A 12,996-nucleotide genomic window follows, 5' to 3' on the forward strand; every position below is an offset into this window, starting at 1 on the left:
TATGCCAACTAACCCTAATTCCTTTTTTGTTATTAAAAATTATTACATTATAGACCAAATAAATCAATTTTGATCCTTATAGTTTTTTTATTTAGATATTCATGGAATCCCCTCAATGGCAAAGGAAACAAGCCACCAAAAATTACATTTGGAGGAAAGATTTAAAATAATCGAAAAATAAGCAAAAACACAATTAAAAAATAGATGTCGTTGATCCTACTTTCCGTTCTCATATTACTTCTAAGGTAGTTATGTAAATATAGACCATCTAACATCCATAAAAGTAGAGGTAAACCACTATTACTTAACTAATGTTTGTCTTCAAACATGCGAACATCATAGGTTAGAACCTTGAGCTTAAAGTACTTATGCAATTCAAAGTAACTCAACTACAAGTGAGGTAACGTTGAAGATAACAAAATCAATGATTTAGATTTACTCTAAACAACCAATAAATGAATGTAGTTTGACTAATGAATAATAGGAGGAATACAGAACAATGCAAGTAGATGGTTAATGAATTCAAATACTGAAACGCATTCGTTTGTACTAGCACTCAAAAAGATATCTTCGTTTTTTTTAATAGGATTGTAAAAAATTGCATGATACGGTAACTTTTCATAACATAATCAAGTCAAGTGTGTTTTTTGTTCTTTATTGATTTTTTTCGTTGCCAAATGTAAATGATTTTTATTATTATTATTAATGTTAAAAATAAGTCCATTTTTTCTCTCTCGTGTGCGTTGACACTAAAGCGGTATATTTAAGCGTTGATTTTTTTAGAACGAACTTGTATAATCAACCACAAAACTGTAATTGAATTTTTAATTAAATAAAAACAAACATTTATTTTGTCTCATACAACAATTAAATTTCATACACTTTTAATATTTATGAGAACCGTTAAACATTTTCATAGATGTGTGTTCACATGAGATTTTGAATAAATGTAATTCGTGGAATTAAACTTTGTATATCGATAAATATTGTGGATACAGTTTTTAGTATTTACTAATTTCATGTTTTATTTCGAATACAAGTTAAAACTTATAACTTATTGGTATTTGGTATTCATAATGTTGTAGTTTCAAGTTGTTGATATCGAGATTGTAGAAGTTTGAATCTTCAATTATTCATAGCTTCAATTATTCCTTCAACCAAAATATTTTTCTTAGATGAGTGGCAAATGTCTGTACTTATTGAGAAATTTTATGGGCTTTAAGGTGGCTTGGGTTTGGGCTCATTTACTTGTTTGGCTTGAGCCCAATTGCCTGTTTTGTTTGAGCCCGTTTTCTTGACAGGCTCAAACCCCCTTATTTGGCCCGGTTTTTTATTAGAGGTTTGCATTGAGTTGAATATGAGAAATTTCTCGCTCAACAATGTGTTATACATTTAGAGATAACTGTGAAAATAGCAAAATTTAATATAACAAACTTAAAAATAGCAAGTTTGAAAAATATTAAGAATTTTGGCAAAACTAGTAGTTACAAAAATTTTTGGATTTTCTTTTATCCGTTTATACTCTTTAAGTAGGATAATAGGAGTTTTCAGATACAGTGTATTTTTCAAATAACACACAATCATAAATACAATATATTTGCAAACTACAATTAGTATTGAAAAATATTAACTAATTTGGATTAACAAGATTTTCCCTATATCCCCAAATATATGCCTATAATTCATAACAAAATTTTGAATTTTTAGTATTTAAATCAAATTAATTAACATTTATTTATTTAATTCATGTTTAATAAAAAATTTTCCTACAAAATTGTTAAAAGAATTTCAACTGTTACTCATTCGTTAGATTTCATAGTATTTTGAATTCAAATATTATGAAATCTAATCCCTAAAACAATGACAATCACTACTTCGTTATTTTCATATGATGATAAACCGTACCTATGGTTAATAAAAAAAATGGTTATGAGAATTTCAACCATTCCCAAATCATTATATTTCATAATATTTTGATTTCAAATATTACATCATATCTTTAATGACAAACATAAATTAAGCATTTCGTATTATTTATATTTCAAGTTATTTAAAAAAATTATCAAATAATACATAGTACACATGATTAATAATAATTTAAAAACAAAGTTTTATCATCACTACAATCGTGCTGATTATGATTATACACTTATTTTGATTGATTTTTAATAAAAACAATTTATTGTGCCTCTTGTATCGGATAATTATTTTTCACATCGCGTTTTTTAATTACATTAATATTCATATTTATTTTAATTACATGTTTTATTTTGTATGTGACATTTTATTTCTAATCATCATTGTTATGTATGTGTAATCAATAAGTATAATACGTGTGTTATATCTATTTATGTAGGATAATACGTGTTTTATGTGTATTTACATGATACAAATAATTAGATCAAATATTATATACTATATATTGTATTGCAAACTTTTGAAAAATATTAACTAATTTAAGATATTTTCGAGATTGACAAGATTTTCTCAATATCTCATAAATATATCTATAATTCATGACAAACTTTTGGATTTTTAATATTCAAATCAAATTAATTAATATCTATTTATTTAATTCATAAAACTTATGTTTAATAAATATTTTCCCTTCAAAAATTGTTAAAAGATTTCATCTGTTCTCCTTTGTTAGATTTTGTAGCGGTGTGAATTCAAATATTGTGAAATCTAATTCCTAAAATAATGAAAACCACTAATGATTTATATTTTAAATTATTTTAAAAAAAATTATTAGATATTACATAGTCATTTTAATTTATATTTCAAATTGTACACGTATTTTGATTGGCTTTTATTTAAAAAAAAATTAATTTATTGTGTCTCTTTTATTAAAGAAGTGTATTTTGCAAACAAAGTCTTGGTAAATGTTAATTAAATTTGCTATTTGTTGCTAGATTTATGCTAATAACTATTTTCAAATTTATTATATTTTAAACAATTTATTAAATAGCACTTAATATATAACTTTTAACAAATATTTGAATTTAAATTTTAACCTATATTTTTAATAACAATTTGAATTTAAATTTTAATACATATTTTTAATAAAATTTTGAATTTAAATTTTAGGATTTAATTATACCTCTATGGCATTTTTTTAAATTATTTGAATCTTATTTTTTATGTTTTATTAGAGAAAATAAAAGAAAGAGATTGAGAGAGGCAGCCAATAAGAGATGAACACAATGTGAAATATATTTTTTTTTATTGCAAATAAGAGAGAAGAGCTCAAATGAATCTCGAATGTATGAAGAACTCACCGATTTGAGTGGACGAACTCACCGATGCGTATTTTGCATATAAGTTTTCAATTCTATAGTATAATTCATGATTTCATCTTTATTGTAATATCAACAATGCTCCCCTTTTCAACTTGAAGCTTTCGACTATGGTTGTTCGATAGGAGTAGAGCCAAACCATTTGATTGAATGTGTCTCAATTTTGCAATTACTCGTTTCAAATGAATGACATCTTTTAGACATTGAAATATATTTTAAATTTTGCAGGCATGAGGTGAAGCTTTTCATTAATGACAAATTTTATAATCTTTATGTTTTTGTGGAAAATTTTTATATAGAATGTGTTATTTCAATTACACTGTATTTTGGGTTTAGGTAAATAATTGTATTTTTTATATTGGATAGGGGCATTTGAGAGATTGTTTCATTTATTTCTTTTTCTAATTTATATGTTTTACTATTATAATAATTTAAATTTATTTTTGCTATTTTTCCAAAGTAAATCTCATAATTTGATACTGTTCTGGACAACCCTACACATTTATGTTGGGATTTGTTTTTTGTTTATCGTTTTTTGATATTAAATAACTTTATCATTGAGTTTCAAATATTAAAAAAAAAAAACAAGAAACAGTAGTAGTTATCAAACATAGTCTCGTTTTTTATTACAAACAAAAGAAAAAACAAGAAATAAGAAACAAAAACTGGAAACGTCCCTTAGAAACCTATTAATCACATCTTTAAAAACCTATGGTACAAACTTACCATTTAATTTAAACTTCCTACAAATGTGCTATAGAGGAAGTGTGGTTCGATAACACATGTGTTTACGACATTCTGACCAAAAGAGATGCATGTTCAAATTTTCTAAATGTAATTTTGAATGCATTGATATATGATATTTGTATCCAACTAAATCGTCAACGGATCAACTATGATCAACTTACTAAATGTTCAAACCAACCTTCACTGTTAAGGACTACTAGTCTGTAATTTGGTTTAATTTGATTTTTGTCGGTCTATTTGGTTTGGTTATACTCTATATAACTTTTTTCGTTTGTTTGAATTTCTCCCAAACTAATGCTTACTAGATCATTCCTATTATCTAGTCAACCAACTTCCATTTGTGTTGATTTAATTTTTCATTCCAATACAATAGTAAATTAATGAGATGTCAATGCTTTAAAATTCTGTTGCAAAAGCAATACATTTAATTATATTACAATATGTAATTTATACCAAACTACAAACAATTAGAATAGACAACTAAACCAAACCAATGCATTTAATTTCATCGCCACATTATTTTTGTAAAATTATGAACAATTAGAATAAACAACTAAACTACCCATGCAAATTGGTAGAATATAGCTTATGTGTATATAAAGTAAATAAAGTCTAAATTTGGTATAGCAAGAGTAAGAAATTAAACAATAAATTTCGTTGCTAAATAAATGTTTTACATCACTTATAACAAACGCACAGTTATTGTAAATGATAAAACCGTTAAAAATATTTATAAAATATAACAAAAATTCATATAACATAAGTCTATCAATGACAAACGTCAAATTTTACTATATTTTAATTTATTTGGTAAAATATGCGATAGTAAAAATAAAATGAACTCGACTTTTTAAATATTGTTCATGTGTAGTGTCATTCATAACCGTACATTTTTATATGGCAACACAATCAATTTGTTTCCCTCGCTTTTATCGAATAATAGGAGTAAAAGTTTCGTGCTATCCATAATTGTCAAGTTCGAAAACCAGATTTAAAACGTAAGTTTGGCAATGTTAGCTGTAAAGACATTTCGCTAATTCAGTAAATACCAAATATGTTTTTATGAACATTAACTTTACAACCATAATTTTGTTCGTATAGGCGAGATTATTGTGTTTTCCAGTACGGCTCAGATTGTATATATACAAACACGTTTACATACATGCAAACGTCATATGTGTGGTTTTCTCCCTCTTTTAGAAATATTTTTAATGTTTAGTTCTAGTGTTAATCCACATATTTTAGTATGATTTTGAACATGACCTAACTAGCACATTTTCATGAAATGAAAGTCATTAATTTTCTTCCTTCTAAACTTGTAAAAAATACAATAAATTGTTCATTTGGAAAATAAAAAATAAAAAAATTTGCTAAAAAAATGTTTTGGTTTGATGAGGTGTAAAAAACGTTATTCTCACACTTGTAATTGTAATAATTATAATTTTAAAAAAACATGATTGTGTTTTTGTTATTATACATAAATACACACCAACATGAAATGGCAAAAAAAAATCCAACTTGATGAAAATTAGTTTTTATTTAATCAAAATTAGTTTTATTTAATTTGGTATTAATTTATTTCTTAATCAGCGAAGAAAGCATTCTCTCAATGATAATTATTTTGAGTAAAATTAAAAGCAAGACTACAACTATGATTTGAAATATTTTAGTTCCATTTTCCATATTTGATCTTGTTATTAAAATTGAGATTAATGAATAACTATTATTTATGTAAAAAAATAGTTTTTCTTTTCTTTTCAACAAAATTAAATACCACGTTGGGAATTTACATAAATAAATAAAAATATCGATAAATTTACATAAATAGAAGAAAATGAAAACGATCCATTTTGAGCGTAGGTTAAAATTTTAATTATCTATTTTGCTTAAAAGTCTAAATTAACTTTTATGTTTTATAAATTGAAATGGTTAAATTTAATATATAATATTATTTATAAAAAAACAATTAATGTTATAATTTGTGTTTTTATTTTGATTTCTTGTATCAGAACATGAATGCTTAGAAAATGGTATAGTTATGTATAGGTCATTTTTTAAGATAACATAATAAATTAAAATATTTATAAGGTATAACAAAATTTTAGATTTTATCGTTTATAATCTTCTATCACTATCGCATATTAATGACTATCAATAATATAATTTGCTATAAGTTGTAAATGTTTCGTAAAATCTATTTTTTTTTAAAAAAATTCCCATTATCTATTTATATTTTGAAAAAAAAAAAGAATTCCAACAGGAAACTACAACTCTTATTATAAAACTCTCATAAGGAAAGCTATGAATGAATGTGAAAATTAATCTTTTAAATAGAAATTTCATAATAAAATAATTTATAAAAAACACTTAAAAAATAAATTTATAATTTTATATTGTTTATGAATCTAAGTTATTTTTACAAATAAAAAAATCCCACTAAATAACAAATTTGTTTAAAATATTTACAAAATATAACACATTTTCAAACTTAACCAACGATAAATATCAATAGACTTCTATCAACATTTATAAGTAATACAAACTGATTCAATAATGTTAAAATATATTTTATCAACGAAGATATAAAATGTTCGAGTTTCCAACTCACTTAAATTTTAAAAAAAGAAAACAGAAACTAAAAGTGGATAAAACTCATGTACTAAACAACATTTTATTTGAAAATGAGGTGTTTTCGAGGATAGGATTAACAATATCCAAATAGAGGATAGAGAGAATAAAATTAAACTAAAAAATCAGAGAAAATTTTGGAAAAAATTAATGGATTCACACATATTTGACGTAAATATCACCTTTCAAATATGGAAAGTTGAACTTTGACCATTTTTTTTCCATTTTACTCTTAAAAAAAATCAATTTTCCATCGGTTATTTTCCAAGAAAATTCAACAAAGTCAAAAAAAAAAAAAAATAATAATAATAAAATATAACAAATAGCAAAATTTTTAGATTATATCAAAATAGATTTTGATAGTCGACTCTATTAGTAACTATTATCGATAGAAATTAGAATCTCACTATTATTTTAAAAAAATATCACTTATTATAAAACAAAAAAATGCAATTTTCTGGTTATCAAAATTGGTTTTGAATAACAAAATAAATTTTAATTATTTAAAAAACACTTAAATTTATATGAAGTCTGGGAGTTAATTAGGATATAAGTTTTGAGGTAGAATCACAAAAACCATAATCTAAGGGTTATTCTTGCAAATTTCGTTCCCAATTCCACTGAACGTCAAGTACCGAAAAGCTGCAGACACGTGTAAGATTCCAATTGGGGGAAAGAAGGACGAAAAGTCACCGACGTTGGAAGAATATATTTTAGGAAGGGCAAAATGGTAATTCAATACAGGGAAAATTGGAGGAAATGGTAATATCACCACGTGGTATTGCAGTAAATGGAAACCGAGAGCCTATTTATACGCAAAGGCAAACAAAACTCATTTCACAAACAAAAGAATAATTAGAGAGGGAAGAAAAAAAGAAAGAAATAGAAAAAAAAAATAGATTATAGATAGAGAGAAGAGAAAGAGGGAGAGTTGCGGTTTGGTTAATCAATCGATGAACAAATTGCCTCCGATTCAAATTCTCTTTCTCTTTCTCTGAAATTTTTGATCGAGAAAGGTAAAAAAAGAAGTTAATTCCAGTTCTTTTAGGGTTTTAATTTTTGTTTTGTTTTGTTTGTTTGTTTCTCGGGAAAAAAAAACAATGGTGAGGGAATCGCCGAGAAAATGTTCGCATTGCGGATTCAACGGACATAATTCGCGAACATGTGGTAATTTTTCGAAAGGGAATAGTAATAATTATTATTATTGTGTGAAGTTATTTGGAGTTAATTTAATGGAAAATAGAGATGAATCTATGAGGAAGAGTTTGAGTATGGGGAATTTGAATCTTCACTCATGCAATAATGTTCTTGATCTTAATAACACCACCACCGTCAATAACGTCACCGGTGATAATACCGCCGCCGCCGCCTCCACCGATGACGCTGGGTATCTCTCCGATGGCCTTATTCATAATAAGAGACGCAAAGCCGCTCATGAGAGGAAGAAAGGTTCGTATTAAACCCAATGTTCTTTTTAATTTATTTTTTCCGTAGAGATGCATTAATCATTAATTATCGATTATTGTGTTTTACCAATTTATAGTTAGAAAATTTATCTTATTTTCAATGAATTGTTAATGCAATGTATATTTGTTTTTCTTTTTTCCTTCTATAATCAATGATTAACTCGATTGCGTTCCATTGGTAACTTTGTTTCAAGAAAATCATGCACAACTTAATTGCTAAAGTACTCTAATCTCTTTTCAAAATAAGTTTGTATATCTTTAATCCAATCTGCAACCGTTGGATTAAAAATCAAGTCCTCGTGCAACATGCATGCATGACAACTCAGTTGCTAAAGCATTGATCATACTCTCATCTCAAAAAAAAAATCATCCGATTCACAATTGTTAGATTAAAAATTAAGTGAAGGACTTTAATGAATTAATAGAGATATCTTAGTTACTAAGTTAAAAGGTTGGCATGTTAGAAAGTAACTCTAAAATGGTCGAAATCATTTATTTATTTTTAAAATCAAATTTAAACATCTAATGTATGTTAAATTTAAAATTTAAAACAATTTAAGAAACCCATCAATAGCATGCACTCAATTATTAAAAGCCAAGGATGTTTAACCATGTTAGTCGCATAAATATTATCTATGCAGGAAAGCCATGGAGTGAGGAAGAGCATAGAACATTTTTGATAGGTTTGAAGAAGTTAGGAAAAGGGGATTGGAGAGGAATTTCAAAGAATTTTGTGACAACAAGAACACCAACTCAAGTAGCAAGTCATGCCCAAAAGTACTTTTTGAGGAAGATGAATGCAAATGATAAGAAGAAACGCAGAGCCAGTCTTTTTGACATACCTGAAATCAAAGTAAAATTTTTAATTTATTTCCATTTGTAGAATAATACTTCTCTACTCGAACCAACCTTTAAATTTTGTGTCAATTTTTTTTTAAACACAGAATAATTTTTCTCGAGATTGTCCGGCTTCTGGTGAACTTCCTTCTCAAATTTTGCTACCCAAGAACAATAGTCCAGACAATCAATCACAGGTAAAATTTAGAATGTGTTTGATAACTAATTGATTCTTTTTTTTTAAGGTCTATTTTTTTTTTAATTTCATATTTGTTTAGTCCAACTAATTATGTGTTTGGGTCTATTCTTAGATTTTATGCAATCTATAATTTTTTAAAAATAATATACTAATATTCTTTTAGTGTAATTTCGGCATTGAATTTGAAATTTTAAAGTGAAAAATTATATTTGAAATTTTATAGTATTTTAGGGATAAACTCAAAATTTTAATTAAATTAAAATACTTATTTTATATGATATTACAAAATACTAATTATACAAATTCTAGTCAAATAATCATTTATATTCAACCTAATACTTGGTAAATAAGTATTATAAAAAATAATATTTAAAACAATTATTTAAATTATAATTTAAATACTAATTATGCAACCAAACATATATTCATAATTATATAAAATATATAATTCTAAGTATATTATTATATATAACTAAAAGGAAAAAAAAATGCTAAATCATATTTCTAAAATTTCTATCCATTATAATTACTTTTTATGAAATAAAATCGTGGCATCTAACAAAGACGAACATGGTTTTTTAAAATCAAATAGTCTTATTCGATGAAACTTTAATTTTTATTTTCGAAAAGAATAATATTATGTTGGTTTTGTTGTAGGTGAATAATTTAGGAACACAACTTATAAATCGATTCCCTCATCTTTGTTTGGATACTCCTCATTTCATTCCTCAACAAACTAATGGATCATCTTCACCATCATCAATTCCTTTTGTGGTAATTAACAACTCTCTCTTTTTAAACCTCTAATTTAAATTTTAAATTTTGTGGCTTCTTTAGATCTTTTTTTTTTTAATTTGTTGGATAAACTAATATTGTTTATCACAATTTCTCGCAGTCGTATGATTAATATAAAGGATAAAAGAACAAAGTTATAATATTGAACTCGAACCAACGATAAAAACATAATAATAATTTAAGCTTTGGTTTTTTGAACTCTTTTATGTGATAGCTATTTGGTCCTTAGTTTTAGGGTTTGAAAATAAAATTCATATAAATATACTAATTTTGATCCTCCAACTATCATGTTTCTATATCTTTTGTTTATGCTTTTAAAACGTGATGATTTAGAAATTCGAAGTGTTTCTAGAACATATATGAAAATTCATATAATTCAACAATTAATTAGATTGAAACAAGTATAAAATTTAAAATAAAATAAAATCATTATCAAACAGGATGCTGATAACTTATCATTGTGTCTCTCGACTTTGGATATTGGTGGAATTAACCTTATTTAGATGAAAGGAAAAGTGAACCATGCAACACATAATTTAAATCGTAAAACATTTCAATAAATTAGTACGATTGTGGGATGAGGATCTAGATTTAATATATAGATGTCAACCGATATTTCTAAACAAATTATATCTTTTTCAACCTTTTGGCTATGATGATCAAACGGAGATATTATCAGAAAAATGATTAAATAAATATTTCATGATTTTAAAACTAAAATTAATGACATGTTTATTGCTTACATTTAATATTTTGTGATATTTTTGACGTCCGATATAAAAACGTATGTCCACTCATCATGTCAATATTGAATCAATAGTTCTATAGTAATATACTTCATGTGTCAATGAAATTCTATACCACGGTTGAGATTGAATCATCAATTAACTTTTGATCAAATGATCATTTATTGAGCTACACTCCCAAAATTTGATTTATAAGTAAACAAGCTTTATGACGAGTAATCAGAAGAAACACGTTATAGGGCTAAAAATCACATTTATACAAATATTTTTTGAATAACATAGCTTCCTATCGTTGATAAACTCCTCTTATAAACATAATTTATCGTCCATAAATTTCAGAAGTTTAATCTAAATATTGTTACCATTTGTAAATTTTTTGCACTTATGCTATATTTGTTAATACACTTAAGACGTATATAGTAATTGTTGTAGATGTAATTACCCGTTTTGTGATATTAATACAATGTATTTTTTTACACTGAGTATAGGTGGGAGTTTCCCCCAACAATAACAATAACAATATTCCATTGGTGAACATTGGAAGATCAAGAGTAAGTCCAAATGCAGCAATGGCTGCACATCCATCTGGGATTCCTCATTCCCCAAGATCTTCACCAACAAGAACTTTATTAATGCAGCCAGGTGCTTCTGCCCTAGCCATGGCTGCTGCTGCCTCTACTTTTGATCAATCCGCTGATGCCCTAGAGCTCAAAATTGGCCTCCCTCAATCTCCACAGCCCAACAATCTGTCTTCTCAAACTCCTGGTGCCATTAGAGTTATATGAGCAATAAAATAAAAACAAAATCTTATTTAAAAAAGAAAAAAAAAAAGAGAGAGTTGTGGTATGGTCATATTTTGTTTTCTAAGAAGGTTAATTAATTTAGAAGAAGTTTTAAATTTGCCCTTTTTCTCATATCCTTTTTACCTCTATGTAAAAGGGTAATGAAATTTTCTTCATGAATAACAATCTTTCAATAGACCTATATACAATGGATCTTTGCTTGGTGATCTTTTTATCGACATCAACGAGTTTCTCAACTAGTTTGCGACATTGGTATGTTAAGAAAATTCGTAAAAAATTAGTTTCTAAGTGTGATCTTAGAAAATTAAAAAAATAATCATTTTGAGAGAGAGGACTTTACAAAACTATAGGGACTATTACTAGATTCTAACTAAAAATCATAGATATTAAATTCTAACTTTCTTCAAATTATAGATATCAAAATTACAATTTAACCTAATTTTAAGTTTTGTTTGAATTTTACGAGAATAGTTACTCAATCGCACCTGTTACTCGAGCATGACATTTTTTTAGTGGAAAAAAACTTGGGTGCAACTAAGAAGTAAAAGTTTCCACGAGATAGTTGGTTGTTTTTAAAAACAAATTATTTTGTTTCTATATATAATGAAAGAGATAGCATGAACGTTAATATCTATATTGAATTGAAAATTTGAAGCTACACATTGGAGAAACCTCATGCTGTATTTTCTTTAATCTAATGTGAAGTAAAAAGATTTGGCTTGGTGATTTTTTTTTTTTTTTAAATACGTGATTAACAAGCCAAAGATTGGAATGTTATAACAAATTGAATAATAATATTCATAAATATGACACAATATCACTGTCTATCGGTGATAAATATTGATAGGCTATTGTTATTTAAATGTATATAAGTGTCTATTATCAGTAGACTGATATTTTGTGATACTTAAAAATATTTTCAACAATTTTACCATTTAAAATGGTTCTCTGTTAAAATTTTTGTCATAAAACTTATACTTTTGTAGTTTAAAATTACACTCTATTCAGTAAAGTTGTTATTGAGAAATTAAAATCAAATTGTTAATTGACTTGGTTTAACTCGTTAATCTTTGATTGTTGAAACCTATGATCTATAGGTCTCTTAGGTCATTTTGCTAGCTCGTGTGAAATTAACTTAGAACAGTATGTTGAATTAGTTTGAATAGTCTGAATTAGGCAAGAAGAGAGAAATCAAGTATCACTTTAGAAAAAGAACTTTATATTTGAATATGATTTGAATATAAAAAATATGAGTGCAAATTTATATTCAAAATCTAGAAAATGTTTAAAATAGTCAAAGATGTAAAAAGTCAAATAGTTGACTGTTGACTTTGAAACCAAACTTTGATCGACAATAGATTTAAATGTAATTTGAACTTCGAGAAAATGAATGTAGATTCATGCTCAGAAGGTTAGAATTAGTCGAAATAGACAAAATGGTAAAAAGTAATGTTGACTTATAAATTGAAGAGTCAATGT

The 12,996-nt window shown here is 25.8% G+C and overlaps 1 protein-coding gene across 1 annotated transcript; it reads left to right on the plus strand.

Annotated features, from left to right (window-relative positions):
- The first annotated feature begins 7,526 nt into the window (after window positions 1–7,526).
- Window positions 7,527–11,735, plus strand: LOC101213371 (probable transcription factor At5g61620). The gene is made up of 5 exons (XM_004146888.3): window positions 7,527–8,120; window positions 8,779–8,990; window positions 9,082–9,171; window positions 9,831–9,947; window positions 11,203–11,735. Exons 1-5 carry the CDS (start codon window positions 7,772–7,774, stop codon window positions 11,497–11,499), a joined length of 1,065 nt encoding a protein of 354 aa, XP_004146936.2. The 5' UTR covers window positions 7,527–7,771; the 3' UTR covers window positions 11,500–11,735.
- The last annotated feature ends 1,261 nt before the right edge of the window (window positions 11,736–12,996 follow it).

The sequence above is a fragment of the Cucumis sativus genome, chromosome 4 (assembly GCF_000004075.3).
Source record: "Cucumis sativus cultivar 9930 chromosome 4, Cucumber_9930_V3, whole genome shotgun sequence".
NCBI classification, from domain to species: domain Eukaryota; kingdom Viridiplantae; phylum Streptophyta; class Magnoliopsida; order Cucurbitales; family Cucurbitaceae; genus Cucumis; species Cucumis sativus.